Consider the following 19,486-nt stretch of genomic DNA (forward strand, 5'->3'; position numbering starts at 1 on the left):
TCCCTCTCTTTAATGCCTCTGGATTATAACAGTTCTGGATTTCTTGCCTTGGTTGCAATATCCCTAGGCTACTCTCAAACCAGCTCTTGGTACGGTTCCTTCGCTGGGAGCGTCATACGACATCCAGGGAGGGGAGGGGATGAGCTCATAGGTCTTCCCCAGGCTCAGATTTCAGAGATTAATTCCAGGAGCAGCCGTGAAACTGACGCTATTGACAAAGATAGCACACTTGTGGTCTGGGACAATGGAAAAGAGGCACGTCCCACAGACAGTAAACCTCCTCCAAAGACACCAAAGAACAGCACACTGAATCTTTACTCATAGAACGTTTCACGTAGGTACACACAGCCTCACCAGACCCAAAGCAACACGCTCTAGGGAGACTGAAGTAGCCAGAACACACTCTTGCCTTTCCAACTGTCCGGCTTCCTACACTTCTGCCTTCTGGATGACATGAGAGTTCCCTGTCATCCTAAAATATTTGACTTATTTGTTTCAGATAATCATTTTATTGCAAGGGAAAAAAAGGAATACATAATTTGCTACAAACAGTATGATCTGAGGCCAAAAATAATAACCAAGTGTTGAGGTTGGTCCTTTTTCAAAGACCTTTCCAGATTGCTCCTTGAAGTCAGCGCCTGCCACCAGATGGCATGGCTGCAAAGTTGGAACAGCAGCCAAAGAATTTATTCTTTGTGACCTTGGACACCAGGGCAACCGCTGACCTTGCCAGACCATTCTGCACGGAAAGAAGCAAGAGCTATTTCAGGTGATTCTGCCTGTTCCAGAATCAGATGCAGAGCTTCTACCCAGCCTGACCCACCAGAGTATGTTGCAAAAAGAGCTTCTCGAGGTCAAAGCCCCATCAAAGCACCATGTTGGCACCGGTGCCTCTTTTCATTGGCTGGGATCCAGCCCATAGGCTGCTCTTTGATTGGCTGGGAGAGATTCACGCTCCAGCTCCCAAAGGAAACGGCGGAGGCGCACAAGTTGGCGATGGAGAGTGTCATCTAGCACAGGCTCTGACAGACGCAAGCGGAAACCATCACATGGAAGAATAAGGGGTGGGTGGTCTGTAAAACTCTCAAATATATCACCTGGGAGAATAAACATTGGAAAAAGATAGATGTTGATGGTCAAGTTTCCCTAAAGGACATACATCATTACTACTATCCCATTCTTTAGCTCCAAAGTATCCCAAAGCATCTTTCAAATATTGTTAGCAGGAGAATTTGTATTCCACCCCCCCACCTCGGCCACCCACCCCAGTTTTACATATAAGGAGAAAGGAAGAGGAAAAACATTAAACCAAGCACTAGCATTACAAGTTTTGTCAAGATCGGCTGGGCTGGGCTGAAAACGATTGAAGCACCATGACGGTATAGCTGTTGGCAAGAAGACAGTTGGAGAGTGCGGATCTCTCGGTGGAGGCCATGGAATTACTCTGTTTCTTTCCTTCACATTTTTCATTTCTCTGTCCTGGGTTGACTTAAAAATCCCCATCCTAGTTTATGTGTTTTGGAGGTAAAAGGATGCCAGAGAGAGAGAAAGGACAGGCTCAGGTTAGAATAAAATGAAAAGAGATCTATGGGTGCAGGAGAAGATCTTCACCTGATAAACTGCTGCTTGGCATGTGCTATCCAGTCCTCCTTGGGTTAGCCTGAATCAGTGCCAGCAAAACATTTGTTAGCCCCATTGCCACTTCCTATCCTGTTCCTAGTCACTGATGAATGGTGCTGTCCTGATGAGAGAGTGTGCTTCGCATAGGCAAGATTTCCCCCCCTCTGGCTTTGCTGATGGCTTCTACCATCAAGGAATGGTAGAAGGATACCACTAATGGCATCAAGGATACCATTGATGGCATCTACCATCAAGGAATGGCGTGGGTCTGGCTTTAGGATTCAGCGTGAGCATCCCTAGGTTGGTTGGTCTGCCCCTTTTCCAACACCCTATCTGGGCACCGCCAACTTAAAATAATGTGAATTATAGAAATATATGGGGCAGAAATAGTCCTGGATAGAAGGAAAGCAGGACAGGCCATGATAGTATAAATAGCTAAGTCAGTGTTTCTCAGTCTCGGCAGCTTGAAGATGTGTGGACTTCAACTCCCAGAATTTCCCAGCCAGCATGGCTGGCTGGGGAATTCTGGGAATTGAAGTCCACACATCTTCAAGCTGCCGAGGCTGAGAAACACTGAGCTAAGTTCTACAGAGCGGGAGACCTGAAATTGACTAGTCACTGGGCAAAGTGGTTTCCTCTTTCAGCCACAAGGGCCGGAAATGCTTGAAGCAGGCAAATATTTGGAAGCTGGTGAATAGGCAGTTCAGGTTCCCTCCTTATTTTCCAGTTACAGCAATGAAAAAATGGGGGTACTACCTCTGAAGGGAAAGGTACATTTCAACGTACTGTTGCAGATGATTAAGGAAAAAAACCCCTGTTTTCTTCCCAAGATAAAATAGTGAAGCTCCACTCTGTTCTCCTCTGACTTGGTGGAAGCTTGAAAAAAAGATGATGTCAAAAATGGGGAAAGGGAGATGCCACAGGACTGAAAGGAAATGAAGTGCTGATGGAGACGGCAAAAGCTCGGAGGGGGACAGGCTGGCTGGTGACCAGAGGAGAAAAGTGTGCCCCCACCTCCTGGCACTCCCCAAACACACCATTGATCCTGCTTGGAATTGGCCCTCTCTAAGAGAATGGGTGACAAAGCATTACAGGTTTTATAGCCTTTGAGGCTGTGGGGAGGTAGCATGGGCTTAACGAGGAAAAGAGTATTTTTATACTGATACACCTAACGATGATTTAGGCTGTTTTGCTCATGGGCTGGGGGTGAGAATAAGGAAATGCCATGAGATCAAGAGGAAAAATGGGTATCATTGGGGTGTGATTGTGTTACGATTAAGTACAATTGGGGATAGAGCCAGAAAAACCCCTGCTAGGTCTCAAAAAGTGGCAAGCCACGTATAGATTTGGCAATAAAATGCTCACGTACAGTGTGCCATCTCATCTCTTTCCTTTTCAGGCGGGTTCCAGCATTCGGGAGACACACGGCCTGGTCCCAGCTGGTAATTTCTGAGCACATGCTGGAGCTGAGCTGGTGTCAGCGCTGGGTAATCATTTCTTAGGCGGGACCAGGATGCCTGGATATGGAGAGAACACAACATATTAAAAAAATTGCAATGGCTCTTAAGAAGATCCTCCAAACCTGACTCATTCTCAGTGGAATGTTTAGCTGTATCTAACTCCCCTAATGCAGCTTCATCTTCTTGGAGAAAGAAGGCAGAATTATCACCCCGTGTTTTTAGAAACACATAGCTGGTCAGTAATTTGATTTTACTAATTCATGGATTAAATTTGTTTATGAATAAAAAGAGCTGGGGGAAGGAAGGCACCTTTCCTTCATAAATGATACTAAATGTTGCAGGAGCACTATTTTTAAAACATGAACAGCAGCATCTTTTTTTATTGTTGATCAAAAGGTTTTTAACTAACTGAAGTTAGGGATTGCATGACATTAAAAACAAAGTGATTGATTTACTTGATCCCATAGTGTAAGTCATACACAGAGAGGGATAGTGTTACTAAAGGAATGGATTCCCCAAAATAAATAATACTTATTTTAGTGCTTATTATTTATTAACCAGGACACCGTACCCTGCTGGACACAGGGAGATGACAAACCACACACATCTCATTTCTGAAAAGTTACTACTTCGACGATTCTTTTGAATCTGTCTTCAATATCTAGAAATATGAGTTAAAGAAAACTCAGATTCTCAGGATGCACTTGGACAGAACTGCAGAAAAACACAGCTATGTTGGCTAAGTCTCTGGCTGCTGCATTTGCATATAAAGTGGGGTAAAAACTTTACTAATTTAATATTCTCCGGCATACAGTAATACCTCGGTTCACGAACGCTTCTGTTCACGAACAATTCAGTTCACGAACAGCACCGTTCGCAAAATTTTGCTTCCGTTCGCGAACTCCGCATCGGGTGATGAACACGACCCGCGGCCATTTTCCCTGCTGTGACACGTGGTCGTGGCTTCCTGTAGGGAGGGGGACTCTCCCTCCAAACAATAACCGCCTCCCCACCCGCCTTCCTGTCCTCCACGCCTCAAGCAAGGTTAGCGTTCTCTCTCTTCATAGTGTACTGTACTGCACTTTGTGTCATATTTTTGTGGTTTAAAAAAAAAATACATATGGTTCAGAATGGATTAACCGTATTTACATTGAACCTTATGGGAAAATTTGATTCGGTTGGCGACCAAAATCGGTTGGCGACCACGTTCGTAGGGGTCAGAACGGATTAACCGTATTTACACTGAACCTTATGGGGAAATTTGATTCGGGTCGCAACCAATTCGGTTCGCGACCAGAGTCGTGGAGCGAATTAAGTTCGTGACCCGAGGTACCACTGTATTTTCTTTAGAAGCAACAGATCCTACCAAGGAGACCACCAGGACCTGGTAGAAAGTAGCCCCTTTTGTGAGCCATCAAAGCCGGCCCTGAATGTGAATGAAAGCCTGGAGCTGAGCTGCTGCCCCACCAACCCATTTGGGGGGGGGGATGTGAGCCTGCTCCTTCACCTGAAGCAAGCTGCTCCTGGGCACACACAACAAGTTGGCTGTGTTGCCCAGCTTCCGGAAGAATTCCGTGGCGATGTCCCCAAGGCCTATGCCCTGCAGCCAGTCCAGGACGAGGTCCAGGTTGGTTCGGATCTGCACCGCCTTGGCCCACTGGAAGAGAGGCTGGGAACCACCTGGAAATGGGTTGGGGGTGGGGCAGGGAGGGAGGGAGGGAGGGAGAGATGGTAAGCCTGGCTGACGTCCCTGGACCCCGGCTTTCCTGGCTAGTAGCTTAGCGCCAGTATAGCCCACCCCCGTCACGTCTGGAGGAGGGAGCCGCCCCTGGCAGCCAGGCTTGTTTCCTGCTGCGTCCGAGGGCAGCCCTGAACTTTGGGACAGGCAGGAAATAGCCGGCTTCCACCAGAGACCAGAAGAAAAAATAGGAGGAAACAGCAGCTGCGGGGCGGGGGGGGGGATGGAGCTGAGTAGCAGGGAGAGGTGGAATGGGATTATTTCTGGGAGAGTTCTAGTTTTCTCACATCTCCCTGGGCCTTGGTGAGGGTCAGACTGAAGGTGTTCTTGCTTCACTTGTCCTTGTTAATACAAACAAAAATCCTACATTGGTTAGAATATTCACTCAAAATCCAAAGGCTGGCTGGCTGGCTGGCTGGCTGGCTGTCTTCCTTCCTTCCTTCCTTCCTTCCTTCCTTCCTTCCTTCCTTCCTTCCTTCCTTCCTTCCTTCCTTCCTTCCTTCCTTCCTTCCTTCCTTTCCCCCCACTCCCTCTCTCGTTATGTGGCATTAACAATTTTAAAAAAGTGTCTCAAAAGCAATTTTAATCTAAGTATCCTGAAGTCATATGACATACTTAACAGATCAATTAAAGGCTTGGTAGCTGCAGAACATGGTAAGTTTGACTAATGTAAATGTGGAGACTTGGGAGGCTTAGCATAACTAGCAAACGCAGCCCATCTGGTTAGTTTATAATGCTGTGGGAACTAAGAAAATGGGTTAATATGGTAGTGTATTGTGTAAATGCAGCTACTACGAAAATACCCTTAGCTCTAGGGCATATCATGGGCCATTTCCTTCACAGAACCCTCAAGCTCCTTACAACTTTCCAGTTTCTTATACCCTTATTTGATTCTTTTTCCTCAACACACAAAAGCCAGGTGACCACTTTCTGCAAATTCCCTGTCTGTTCCTCCACATTATTGTCCTAACCAAAGAACTTCTGGTTTTGGTCATTCTTCTTTTCCTCTTGCTCCACCATTTTCAGCCATCCAAAAATTTCCTGATATTTGAAGTGGTATCATCTTTGCTATCCTGTATGTCTTAAACTGTTTGCAAGCACAAAAAATGTGATCCATTTTAGTGTTCAAAATTACACTTATTACATGAAGCCTTATGATAGTTTTGGCTTCTATACTCAATAATATCAAAAGTTTTTATGCAACTGAATAAACCAGTCTTCTCCCTCTATCTTTGCTACGGTCTCTCTCCCAGTATGATTTGTCCCATGCAGAAAGTTAAATTACAATTCACTTGTGGCAGAGTCCTCTCTCTTAGGCACGGCAAAAAACACATTTTATTTAAGGGGCTGTAGATAGGTGCATCTTTTTGTCTTTAAATCTGAAGCACTGTGTATCTCTAATTTATATATAATGGAAGTAAACATACCTAGTTTTCTTCCACAAAATACTGAAGAGTCTTTTTTTCTGCCCATCCATCTCCAATTCTTTCCAATTTGTTCCCCCCACCCCCCGAAAATGTCTGGATGCTATTCTCGGCCCACCTCTTTCCATGATGGTGTTGAAGAGTGAGGCATTGGAGAAGAAGAAGAGGTATCCAAAAGTCTGTGAAACAAGGTCGGGGTGCAAGTCACAGTCACGGGTCAGTTCAAGTGTTGCTTGGTAGATGGCAAGGGTCCCTCGGATTCCCTCCGGCATGCTGCTTAGCTCAGGCACGTGCGACAGGTCAGTGGTGGTTGTGAATGGGTTACTGTCTAGCAAGGCAGGAAGGGCCGAGTATAGAGTCTGCCGGATGAGGAAAGCATTAGACACAGAGGCTACTGGAAAAAGGGAAGGGTAGGAGGGTCAGGCTTGATCCTTGGGGAGTGCTTGCTCACCTTAGTGAGGTAGTACACAGACTGCTGGAATGTGGACATGATGATTTCATCTAAGACAGCCATTGCTTCATCACATGTCTCCAGGTCACTGGAGAGCAATGCATTGTGTGAAACTCCTGCAGTCATAAAAGAGTGGGTTTGAGGACATAGTGTACCTATATTACAGATAGGCAGTAGTTCTACAGACAGTTACTCTACAATGGAAACTAGGAATTTATGGAGCATTTTCAGACTGCTGTACAAGGTATAATAGATTCTTTGGGAAAAGCTATGCTTGTTCAACTGATATCAAGCCATCCGTTTGATAGAATGTCTTTAGAGTTCTGGGCTACTTATGCAGAAGCTATGATTCCCCTTGCTGATCTAACCTTGCCTTTTTAGAGGAGATGGAAGTACTCAACCCCCATTCTGTGATCTCACAATTATCATGAGTCTATAATATCAGTCTTGGAGAAATCAGGAAGTCCTATTTTCTTGACTCCTCTGTTCTGGGATGAATCTTTGAAAAACCAGGTTGGCCCGTCCCTGTCTTTCTATCCTCCCCTGACTACGAGAAAAAAGACGATTCTTGGCTCACCTTCTAAGTCCAGATCTTTCTCAATGTCTAGAACTCTTTTTTGCACTAAGTTGAGTAGCTCCATTGAGTTAGCCATCCAAAGCATGAGGGGGCGCAGGTCAGCTGCCACTTCCTCAATGCTGAGATTTCCTGGTTCTCCTTTGTCTTGCTGGCTGCAAGGAACACCAGAGCGACAGAGATTAGTGTCAAGTGATGGGGGAGGTTGAAGAAGTTCTCACCTGCCATCAAGAGGCAGCTGACTCTTGGCTGGGATATTAAAACAACAACTGGACTGGATATTTTGAATTCAAGCCATTCTACACATTTTCAGAGTTCACGCCAAGTTCAGCATTTCTTGATGATTGTGAACTTCGCTTCCAAAGGACAGAGGTGCGTGATTTCCACTTGTGTGTTTGCAATTTGCCTTTCACATTGTTAATATTGCTACCTCATGATAAGGCCTTTTTATTGCATTCTTTGAGAAGTTATGCATTTCTGGATATTTTGTACAGCCTATCTGGACAGCACATATTCAGCGCAGCCAATCTGCAGTTGTTCTGTACAACTATTTTTTGACACAAGATTGACCTTAAGAGTGCTGTGATTTTTTAGCTTTGTTGAGTAATATTGTGTATTACAAAAAGTTATATTCTTCTCTAATTCCTGTACTTTCCCCCGTCCAGTGTTGGAGCAGATAGATACGCTGTTTTGTGTCTTGAGGGGAAAGATCATACATAGAGTAACTGCTGATCTCCACAAAGCCTGCTGTCTCTTGGTATTTGTTATGTATGACCCGGATATGCTGTTGATTTGAAAATGGACTGTGGTGTTAGCAAAGACTAAATGGAGTTGCCTAGACTAAATGGGAGGAACTAAACATTACAGATATGGGAAGAGCTAAGCAGCAGAAGGATGGGAGGAACTAAATCATGCAAAAATGGGAAAAACTAATCCATGCAAAGATGTCCTCTTTACTTGGACATTGTTGTTTATCTCAACATTTCTGCATTTACTGTTAACCCAACAGATATTTTCTAAAACAAACAAAAGTATTTACTATTCCAGCTTCCCCCAACCTGATGGTCAGTTCCAATAATCTCCAGTCAACATGCCTAAATATCAGTGCTGGCTGGGACTGGTAAGAGTTACCTCAACCTGTCTAGATGTCTTGAGATGGAGAAGGATAAACTGCATCCCAGCATCCAAGAAAGCTGAGCAAGCAAACTGAACTTGCTTGCTGAGCTCGCTCAAGTTTAGAAAGTCTGCCACTTCAACGGAGACAGAAAAAAGTCTAGATCAACATATCAATTAAATCAGCCTCTGCCATCCTGTATCCTCTACAAGGCTGGAGATTCTGGGAGATACTGTCTCAACACATCTGGAGGGAAGACTGGTCTAGACTGACAATAGTGAACTGAAAGTGGTTATTATGCTCTTTGGTCACTCTAAACTAGACTCTAGACTAATATTAAATATCCTCAGGGACAAACGTATGGAGGTGTTTAAGGTCATATTTTGAAACTAGAGCATTTCCCAATAGCCTGGCGCTATGCCCATGCCATTTTGGCCATCTAAAACAAAGGGTAAGATCTCCCTAACATTCCACAAATAGACCTTGATTGGACTAGCAGCTGAACCTTACTCACCACTGATGATGGGGCAGCATTTTTCACTGCTCTCAAGGGGTACAAACAAGCTCTGCTCCCCAATCAAAGGAGATCACTAGGGATTTCTCTGTTGTGCCTTCCACATCACTCCACATCTGTAGTTCAAAACAACTACCTGACTAAGTCTAATATTAGAACTTGCCTTGGAAAGCATAGTCTTTACTTACTTTTCTGGTTGCCGATCTCTGATTTCTTTAATCTTACCCTAGGAAGAAGAATATGAAGAAAATGAAATTAATTAGGGAGGACTAGATGGTTAGTCTCAAACCATTTCCATAACCGATAGCCAGAAAGAAGTCTACAGCTAGTGGAGGACCAGATGGAGAAAAAAGTATTTATTACATTTACTTCTTCTAAAGAGATCAAATATGGAGGTCAGATATGGAGATTCCCCATATACGTTCTACTCCTGTATAATTCTGCTTAGCTATTGATGTAAAGATTTTATTTTACATTTGTGCTATTTAGTTTCTCTCCTGATTATTTTGAGAAAATAGTAGAAGACAAGAAAGAAAGAGGAGCATGGAGAAATTTTAACTTTTTGTGTAGAGCCATGAGAATCAACATCTTGCAAATACTCCTTAGAACCAGCATCTTGCAGTACTCTTTTCTCCTATTTTCTTTTTTAATGAAACTAGTCATGCTGCCTTTCATTCCATGACAGAATGTCATAGCCATATAACAATGAATACAACATGACACAGACACACAGATTTGAATTAAGAGGCCTCAGAATAGAGGAAGGAGAGGGGGGTTGTTCTAAGGCAGTGGCACACAATTTTTTCAGGACCAATGCCACCACTGATGTTTGAGCAGCATTCCAAAAAGTGGGCAGGCCCAGAGCAAAACCTAAATTTGATCAAATATAAATGTAATTACATACAGTTAGTGAAAACCTCCTTATGCATCTAATAATCTCTTCCTTCTGATATATTAAATGTTACACCCCAACAGCATCCTCGGAGGGGGTGTGGTAGGGGCACCTGCAGCTGTGCCATAGGTTTTCCAACAAAAATAAGGACTGATCCTAAATGGGTCATAGGTACAGTGACCATACTTTCTTGGAAAAAAATAAAGGGCAAACCTGAAAAAGAGGCAAATCTGAAAGAGGTTCATAAAAAATGTAATTGTTTATGTTCTTAACTTTGCTTTACAAAGGAAAATACAAGAACGAAACCAAGAAAATAAATAGTTAAATTAAATTAAATAAAGCTAAAGGACAGCTTTCTGAAATAAAGAATTGTCCTTTATTGGTCACTGTAGTCATAGGGCATTAGAAAAGAAGTAGAAAATCCTTTACCCAAACAGCTTCCTTGACTAGCTGAGCAATCCTGGCTATCAACCTGGGCAGATGTCCTGGCTCCAGCTCCCGAGCAGCATGCTCCAGGCAGAGCCCAAAGAGGAAGGCGGGTCCCAGCCTGCAAGTGGACGTTTCCTGCAGCCTCACGATTTCAGCCAAAAGGGCCTCCTGTTCCTGGGGGCGGTAGCGTAGCTGAGGTTCTCGACTCTTGAGATAGGCCCGGAACGCTTCTTGCCGCTCCTGCAGGGACCGGCCACAGGCCTGGCAAGCCAAGGCCCCCACCAGCCCTGGAGACACCCATGCTTTGGGTAACCAAGCCGGAGGCGCCATGGCAGCTCGTGGATCTTTGTACATGAAGAGGAAATACTGCCCCATGCCCAGCAAGTCTCCAGGAGCCAACTCCACTTGGCGATGGAGCGGGGCACCATTGTGGGTTATGGAGGCTCCCCGGAAAGGCCGCACCATGGCTGAACTCCGGGGCTGGCTGGGATCAGTGGGGGGCACTGAGGATACTACACAGCAGTGTCGTGGCAAGATGTCAGGGGCATTCAAGAAGGTGTCCACAAAGTTGGTTTGGTCTGGAGCTGGGCGACGTTCAGGGCGTCCAAAGATGTGGCGGCGACGTGTCATTACGTGGATCACAAACTCCTGCAGAAAGTGAGGAATGGAGCAGAGCAGTGTGAGAAAGCAGGAAGGGTGCAGTTTCGGTGAGAAGAGGCAACACAGTTGAGATGTGAAAGCTATGGGAAGGAAATGGCTCAACTTAATTAACTCACTGCAGGTGGATGGAAATGTACTCTTACAGTTTTCAAGACTATGTTTTACTCTAGACCAGCATTAAAGATGCCTTTCTGAAATCTGTGTGGGTTTTTGCTTCTTTGGTTTGCCATCCTGTGGAGCTAGACAAGCCCGAAAGAAGACTCAAGATTTTTGCCAGTGTCAGTGAGGTGCTCTGAGCGTGCAAATGCTCAGGATTTGGGGCACTCAATTTGAGCACTATCAGCTATATACTATATAACTTGCGTGGCCTCTAGGCTAGACTGTTTCGGGCTGAGTAGTGCTTTATGGTTCAGCATGTTGTCCTAGTGTGTGTGGGAATCCCAAGATTCCACAGGTTTTCTCCCTTGGGAAAAGCACTAAGTAAAAAATTAGACAATTGACTATTGACTGTGTTTTCATGGTGCTGAAATGAGTTCTCTAAGGTTGACTTCCTCAGTCTGCTTAATAAGAAGTCTGGCGCCTGGGATGAGGAAGGCTCCCCTGCTATTCAGCTATGGTATCTATCTATCTATCTATCTATCTATCTATCTATCTATCTATCTATCTATCTATCTATCTATCTATCTATCTATCTATCATATTTATATAGCTGCCCATCCCCGGTCCCCTGTGGACTCACCCCAGGCCTGATCACGTAGCCAGGTCTTGAGGGACTTATGGAATGGTTTGCTCTCCATTCCACTTCAACAATCTTGTCACCCTGAACCTGGGCTATGTAACATCTATACATGGCAGTTTGAAATGATTAAATTCTGAACTTTCAGGTTTCAAGGGAAGGGATATCATTTTAGAATGCTTCCTGATATTAAAAACAACAGAAAGTAGATGAAAACATGAGCACTTCGGGATTCAGGAATGAGCCACATGAAAAATTATTCTGTGATGTGCTGACTAGGCTGTTATATACAGAAAGCTTTTTAGATAATGGAAAAAAATTAAAAAGATGAATTCTTACTGGCAATCTAAACTTAGTTCTTTCCTTCCTGCTGTCTCAAGACCTGAACTCTCTCTCTCTTTCTCTCTCTCTCTCTCTCTCTTAGCATGGCTACACCAGTTGGAAGCTTGGCCAGAAAGTTCTGTGTGTGTGTGTGTGTGTGTGTGTGTCTGTGTCTGTGTGAATGGGTGTGTATGTATGAATTTTCTTTCTCCGTGGTATGGGAAGAGGTGCTTCTAAGCCCCTCTAATGCTGATATGTGTAAGTGTGTGTGTTAACAAAGACGTCAGATGTAGTTGCTAAGTCGGAATTTCTAGTCCATCTTTTCCTTAGCTGGTATCCTCTGGATGTGTTAGACTTCAAATCTCATAATCCCCAATCTGCACGTCTGAAGATGATGAGAGCTGAAGTTCAGCATTTCCAGAGGACATCCATTGGATGAAAGCTGTCCTGGCCCTTTCTACCTCTGGGGTTCTATGAAAAGCTGAATGAACCCCACCCACCGAAGGTGAATTTACCTGCTTTTCATTATAACCCAGTAACTGCAGAAAATAGGGGTGTTCGGTTGGGGGCTGGATGAGGCATTGCGTAAGCTGCTCGAGGCTGGCCACATCCGCAGCCTCCTCTTCAGAGGCGGAAGGAGCCGAGGTGCCCTCAGCCCCTTCGGCGGCCTTGAGCCGTGATTCATCAGTTGCACCCCCTTCGGCCGGTTCACCGACTGCCATGCTGAGGACCCCTTTGCGGTCCCTGCGGCGTTTAGTGCTCAGATTCATCTCACTGATACTGCGTCGGAGTGAGAGGTTGTCTGCTCTCTCTTTGGGGCCCACGTGGCCCCCAGAAGCAGCCCGAGAGCGGCGGGATTGTTGCCGGCGGGACTGAGAGTTGATACCTACAAGAGGTGGAGAGAGGAAGACTTAAAACCAGGAGAAGCCGTGCAGGGGTTTTGTGCTACAACCTCCCCAATCACCTATGGCAGTGTTGTCTAAACTTGGCCATTTTAAGATGAGTGGACTTCAACTCCCAGAATTCCCCAGCAAGGCTGTCTGGAGTTGAAGTCGACATGTCTTCAAGCTGCCAAGGTTGAGAAACACTGATATAGAGAATAGAGAACTATTTTCCATTCAAGGAGTTTCCTTACTGCTATCTTCCCACCCTTTTTTGTGGATAAATGAAGCCACAGAAGGGAGTTTTGCTCCATTTGCATGTGAGGAATAAGGGAAAAGAGAGAACCCGTTAGCCTTGGGCTCTGTAGTTTGGACATCTCAGAGAGCTACAGTTTAGGTTTATCAGCTGTGGCTACACGTAGAACTTGGAGCAGTTGCTGTGCCAACGTTTGAGAAGAAAGAAGACTGCAGGGGCACAGCACTGAGTGAAACCAAGGGCCATTGAAAAACATTACATCCTATGGGGTTGTAAATAACAGCTCTGGGAGACTCTTTTCTTCATTACAAGAGCAGTAGCTTTAGCAGCTAATGATAGCCAGCCAGATGGTCCAGAGAAGACCTTCAACAAAGCAAGATGGGGCAGATACGTCCTACCATCCCAACCCCACCAGCATCTGGGACTCAGAAATATACTGAGTGAAATTCCATTTTCAGCATTCTTGGCTAATTAATGGCTGATAGTTAGTAGGTGTAGATTGCCAGGCATATACCAAATCGTACCAGATCCTGTGGCCATGAATTCCACAAATTAATGATGTACTGGGCAAAAAAATACTTTTTTTAATTAGCTATAAAAATGTAGGGTTAATTTTAATTTGCTATCTAGCTTTATATATTCTGTTTTGGTTTTTAATTTTGGTTGCTGCCATGGGTAGAAGGTGGGATATAAATCAAGAATATAAATAAATTCCACACAAGCAAAAGGCCCAGAAATGTGAATTCCTTCAGAAAACAAAGGGAAATGTATGAAAAATCTGGAAAGCTCGTGAGCCTGTGGAGTAGAAACCCTGACCAGCACTCACCGCCTCCATCTTCATCCTCCCCCTCTACCATCCTTTCTACATCACATCGGCGGCGGATCTCAAAGCGGCGAGTGCAACCAGTCTTGGGCTTCCATACGTCCTGCAGCACAAGTGGCCGTTCAGCATCACCAACTGCCCGGAGATACTGGGCCTGCCAGGAGCTATCCATGCCATGAACACTGCCAACAACATCACACAGCACGTAGGCATCCTCAGCATTGGGTTGTGTCACCCCGTAACGCTCCAGGGCCTCCCGCACCAGCTGGCGGGCAGTGGAGCGCACGGTTGCCAGCACACTCTTGTAGTTGGCGCCCATGGAGATGTCTCCTCCATAGATTTTCAAGACTCCTGGCACTTCTCCTTGAGACGGGGGTTTGACTCGGTCTTCAGGCAGAGGGTCAATGAGATCAGCTAGTTTCTTTTCACTGGCCCAGCGGCCTCCACCCCCACCAGTGGGCCCTCCCACTCCACTTCGCTGGAACAGCGTTGAAAGCCTCTTGTGTCGTGCAGCCTTATTCTTGGCTGGGCGCATCTCCACAGGTTCACTGCCACGACTGGCTGTGTCCGAGGATGTAGACCTGAGGGGAGGACAGACAGACTGGAAGGGATAGATCCAGACCAATACAGCTAGACTGAGATTCAGAGAACAACTGACAAATTCTGAAGCCATGGGTGGCCTTGGGGAAATGGACAACTTTTAGCTCAGTCTATAGAGAAGTAGAAGCTTACAGGATGGCCACTTTTATAAGGCTAAAGAGAAAAAAGTATATTGCCACTTGTCCAAATGGGTTGATACGGGCTGAGTCAAAATATCCTTCCCACTTAATTTTGCCAGCAATAGTCATCTCAACACATAGTTTTCAGCAGGCACATTTTTAAACCGTTTGGATTCCAGGTTCAGGACAGAAAGTGCTAGTTTGCACCAATTGCTTTAAGTTGTCATCATCTATAGCAGCATATCTCAACTTCGGCAACTGTAAGATGTGCAGACTTCAACTCCCAGAATCCCCTGGCCAGCATGCTGGCCAGGGGATTCTGGGAGTTGAAGTCTGCACATCTTACAGTTGCTGAAGTTGAGAAACACCAATCTATAGGAAATTTCCCCATAAAGCCAAAACTGAGTGATGGCAGTTCTAGGGACTGATGAGCAGGAAAAAGATAGCGTCAACCAACAACTGGAACAGCCAGTATTGGTACTCCCTGGACCACAAAACAACTGATTACCAATAATGTCAGGAAGATAGTTTGGTTAAACTATTTCCCCCATCTTGGAAAATTTGTGAGAAGTTTGGGCTAAGTTCTAACTACAAATGAACTAGCAAGATGCCCAAAACAGACGGGGGGTGGGGGTAGGATATATCTGAAAGGATATGTAGAGATGGATAGGTTCCTCACAATAATAAGTTTTTTATTTGCCTTGTACTATTTTGCCAAATCACTGGGAATTACGTGGTACAATTTCTATCTGTCTGTTTAAGTGTCATCCTAGATCCCTGAATAAGGTCTCACTTTGACATTTGGGATTTGCTCGGTCTGTTCAATGTTCTATGACTTTCTGGGTGAATTAACTGTTTTGAATGGGCATTTTTTGTAGTACTTGACAATTCTGTTCAAAATCAGTGGCTCAGTGTCCATAATGGTTCTCTAATTCTTCAGAACTGAATGAAGGAGGAATGCAGGTGAGAACGAGGTGAGAGTCAGTAAGATGTAGAATATTATTCTACATACTGACAGCATGGAACATGCCGCAGCAGTGCCTGGTTGGTGCTGGAGAACATAATTATGCAAATAGGTGTGAGAAAACAGGCTTGCTGTGATATACACAGAAATATACACCAAAATATATATACGCAAATCATTGTGCATTTTTTTTTCTTTTTTCCTTTTCTGTAAATTCCAAGAGTTGGTTTCTCAGAACTAATTCTGGGCTGTAATACAATTTTTCCCTGAACTGGTAAGATATCTTAAGAAGACAAGCACAAAAGCTCATAAATACTGCTGTGTGTTTGAGGTTCGTTCAGATGACCTGGCAGGATCTCTTCCAGTGTTGTAATTCTTGAATTTGATTGCAATCCTTTTCACAGTATCACACCTCAACTGGAGCCAGTCTTTGCTCTGGCAATAAAATCTTTTGCCAGCATAATGCTACACTGTCTTGACTCTTAGCACGATCACATATATTTTGCATCTGATGGGTGGGTGTTGAGTATTTCGAGGTACTGACTGGTTGATGAATAGCCAATAGCACTTCTAGCTCATCCTCCCTCTAAGAAACAGCCCACTCCCACATTTCAGTGTCACTTGGGCCTACTAATGATAATTAAGCCTTGTGTTGTCATATGAACACATCTGTCCAGAAAAGAGGTGAGGAAATGCTATGAATTTTAGATACCAAGACAGCTTAAGGAGGAAGCTCTGCACTAGTCCTCACTGAACACTTACTTGACGGACCCCACGCTTGGCCACCTACGTCCCAACTTTGCAAAATGCTTCTTTGGTGAGTTGATCCAAAGGCCCACAGGGAAGTGAAGTTTCCCAAAGCGGGGGCTCCCGTCCTTTCGCTCATCTGAGAACATGATCACAGGGACCCGAAACTACTGAAAGACACAAGGGTAGGGAGGAGGAAGAGGGAGAGAGAAACAGAGACAGAGAAATACAATCTGTAAGGCCAATTCTTGATGATTGTGGCCTTCCCCTGGTTGATGTCCTTTGACCTAAGCAGAGTGGCTTCTGCAGCATTTGGACGCAACTTCTCCAACTTGATGCTTTCTAGGTAAGTTGGATTATAGATCTCATCCCCTGTAGCTTCTTATTTTCCTTATATTTAAACATTGGCTTTCTGAGTGTGACTTAATATAGAGCAGAGCTGTTGGATATTAAGAGCATCGGTCACATAGAGCACAGTATTAACAATTTTATAGTAATTTCTTTCTTAAAACTGTATGGGTTTTTCGTACTTTAATATGGAAAGGCCATGAGCAAGGTAAGAGGTGTGGCAGGGCAGAGATGTGGATATTATCTGTGTACCACAATGATTGGAAAAAAAGAAGAGACACTATGGCATAGCCTGCCAGACTTATCACGTCTTAGATTTCAGAGTTAATGCTGATCTGGCCACGTGACAAGCTCCAACTTCTTCTCAGATGGACTCCAATTTGAGCAGCAAGGTTGGTGAGTTGGTGCTCTCCTATTAGGGATATCTGATCTGGGCTACAAAACCCCAGATGACCACTATTTGACAGCAAAGAGTTACAGAAACTCTTGATCCTTTGCTGCCACTTAATGGTTGCCCACATTTTTGTAGCCAATTCTGGTAGCCCTATGGTGGAGTCTCCTCTGCTTCTGTCTTTCCCTTACTTTGTTACCTCCAGTCTTGCTCCCATGCCTCTTACTCTGCAAAGGACACTCCTTTGTTTAAGGGGCTATCAGGTGGCAGTCTTTTATTTTATTCCAACTCCAGGTCTGTTTTAGGTAAAGAACCAAAAGAAGGAAGTGAGACTATGGATGGAGGTGTCGTAGCATTGTTCATCAATGCTTAGCACCTGGAAAGCATTGGCCCCAACATCGGACATGTGAGCAAATTAGCCAAACAACCCCTATACTTTTTCTAACCTCCACAAGATTTTTATTTTTAATAACAACTAAAAAAGGCAAGAAGGACTAATAATTCCACTGTGTGGGCTTGACAGATAAGAGGTTGAGTAGAAAAATGTTTAAAAGGTCTCCAAGTGCTTCTTCTCCCTCCTGTATCCCACAATCTGTGCAAAAGTAAAAGAAAAAAAAATTAAAATATTTGAAACTTTGAACTACGCCATCTGGCCTGTTTTAATGGTGCTGTAAACCATTTAAAGTATTCCATTTAAAAAAGCAGGATGCAGATAGAGTTACATATGTTGTACGTGTATATTTGCACATTTGCACAAACTTCATGCAGCCCTGAAATGAAGCTGAAAGACTTAGCTCTCCATTGCCTGTCTCAGTTTGGTTTGTCCTTGCCCTCCTGTTTCCCACTAGCTTGCCCTTCTCCAGCTTAGGGTATTTCAGATATGTTGGACTATTCCCAGAATTCCCAGGCAGCTTGCTGTTGGCCATGCCATCTGCCCATATACCTCTGGGCATTGTAGCCCAATAAATCTTGAGAGCACCAAGTCAAGGACAGCTGCTCTAGATCTTCTCCTTGCCTAAACCTTCCAGTCTCCAATGAAGTGATTTTTCAGGGGCTGCAAAATTCAGATCCAGACCAAAGAGGCAGCGAGAACAAATCCAGAACTTCCACCGTGACCATGAGTCATAGGCCCTGAATCAAACGGTTACGTCAACAGGAAAAGATGAGATAACCAGCTCTGGGGTCAGGATAGCTGGGCCTCACCTCACAAGAGCTGCTTAGTTCCTGGGATACTGGACACAATGGGGAGACACTATGAGATAAAGCAATCCGAGCCCCGAGCCCCACCCTATCCAATGCTTCCAACAGAGCCATGAAGTGCAGCTCCAGAACAGGATCCCTGCTGCTTTAATCAACTGATGCCTAGCACCTTTTCCTTTCTCCATAAAGCTGTGCAGCACAGAACCCAGGAGTTTTGGCTCTGCACTCGCCAAACGTTCTCATCATCTGAGACCAAAAATCAACTGATATTCCAAACCTGTGTCCCTTCCCCTTTTCCCACCCCCTGGAAAAAAAAGAATAAAACAAATAATGCAGGGTGCAGTATTTTATAATGGTATTCTTAAATTTGCCACTCAGAATCGGATGGCTGCCCGCAGTCTGTTACTTTTTCTCCCAGAGTCAACTTCCACATTATCAACTTTCTGCAAATATTGACTTGATAGAGAACACATTTTTGAGAGACAGTAAAGAATGGTGCAGGGAGACTGGATTTTCTAACATGGGATCAAAGTAATTGTTTAGTGCAAGGGGAAGCAAACCTCTCAATTCCTGGGTTTGGTGAGAAGAAGGCAGTGGTGGGAAGAGACAGAGCTAGAGGCAAAGAAATGCCAGTGCCAGACCTTATTAAGTTCCCTTTGAGATGTGGTGGGACAAATCAGGATCCACCTATACCCCCACCAGTCTCCCCCATTTTTCCACCTGTTTACTGTCCAGACCTTGTTTGGAAACTATGGTATAGTCTATGAAATTTGGCATGTGCACACACACACACACACACACACATGCACACCCAGTCACAGACCGACATGATTACCAGCTACAGAGGATGTCCCAGATGTTGCAGCCTCTGCACATCACTCCCTTTCAGGCATCCCATGGGTCAGGCTCCATCTTCTGCTCCCTACGATCTCTGCTATGGTGTTCCTGTATATGCTGTGACTTAAATCCAGAATGACTGCGCACGGATTTCCCGTGCCTCTGGTCATTCACACACAGGAGGTGGGGCAGGAAAAGGAGATGGGGGTGGGTGGGCAGGAAACTGGCTTGAAGCAAGGCCTCTCCCAAGAACTGGGGAGGGCAGGGGAGCAGGGAAGGGGTTAGACAGGCCAAAACTTGAATTAGTAGGGGCAGGGCCAGGAAACCCCTTGCAATAAAACCAAGGTGGGGAGGAGATAAATTCTGACAATTAGAACAGGGGTGAGT

The 19,486-nt window shown here is 44.8% G+C and overlaps 1 protein-coding gene across 4 annotated transcripts; it reads right to left on the minus strand.

Moving 5' to 3' along the window:
• Window positions 1-478: 478 nt before the first annotated feature.
• RASIP1 (Ras interacting protein 1) lies at window positions 479-19,249 on the minus strand. Of its 4 annotated transcripts, none has more exons than XM_088142656.1 (12): window positions 19,098-19,249; window positions 16,339-16,493; window positions 13,897-14,474; window positions 12,449-12,819; window positions 10,217-10,864; window positions 9,084-9,121; window positions 7,271-7,422; window positions 6,694-6,809; window positions 6,361-6,601; window positions 4,588-4,760; window positions 2,990-3,137; window positions 479-1,097 (listed from the first exon to the last, which is right to left on the minus strand). In XM_088142656.1, exons 2-12 carry the CDS (start codon window positions 16,470-16,472, stop codon window positions 898-900), a joined length of 2,799 nt encoding a protein of 932 aa, XP_087998782.1. In that variant the 5' UTR covers window positions 16,473-16,493; window positions 19,098-19,249; the 3' UTR covers window positions 479-897. The 4 variants fall into 4 exon arrangements, with proteins under 4 accessions (XP_087998782.1, XP_087998783.1, XP_087998784.1 ...); XM_088142657.1 differs by having other exon boundaries at window positions 16,339-17,654; window positions 19,098-19,241; XM_088142658.1 differs by having other exon boundaries at window positions 16,339-16,490; window positions 19,098-19,239.
• Window positions 19,250-19,486: the final 237 nt, after the last annotated feature.

Source organism: Python bivittatus, unplaced genomic scaffold (assembly GCF_059951505.1).
Source record: "Python bivittatus isolate LINGU-HERP-01145 unplaced genomic scaffold, Pbiv_v1 ctg000440_np1212, whole genome shotgun sequence".
Lineage (NCBI taxonomy): Eukaryota > Metazoa > Chordata > Lepidosauria > Squamata > Pythonidae > Python > Python bivittatus.

Coding starts and splice junctions, on each gene's coding strand:
- RASIP1 (XM_088142656.1), bottom strand. CDS start 16,472: ATGTTCTCAGATGAGCGAAAGGACGGGAGCCCCCGCTTTGGGAAACTT. Junction 10,865..12,448: donor TGGGTTATAATGAAAAGCAG/GTAAATTCACCT, acceptor CACTTTCTGCAG/GAGTTTGTGATCCACGTAAT. Junction 1,098..2,989: donor AAGAGATGAGATGGCACACT/GTACGTGAGCAT, acceptor TTATTCTCCCAG/GTGATATATTTGAGAGTTTT.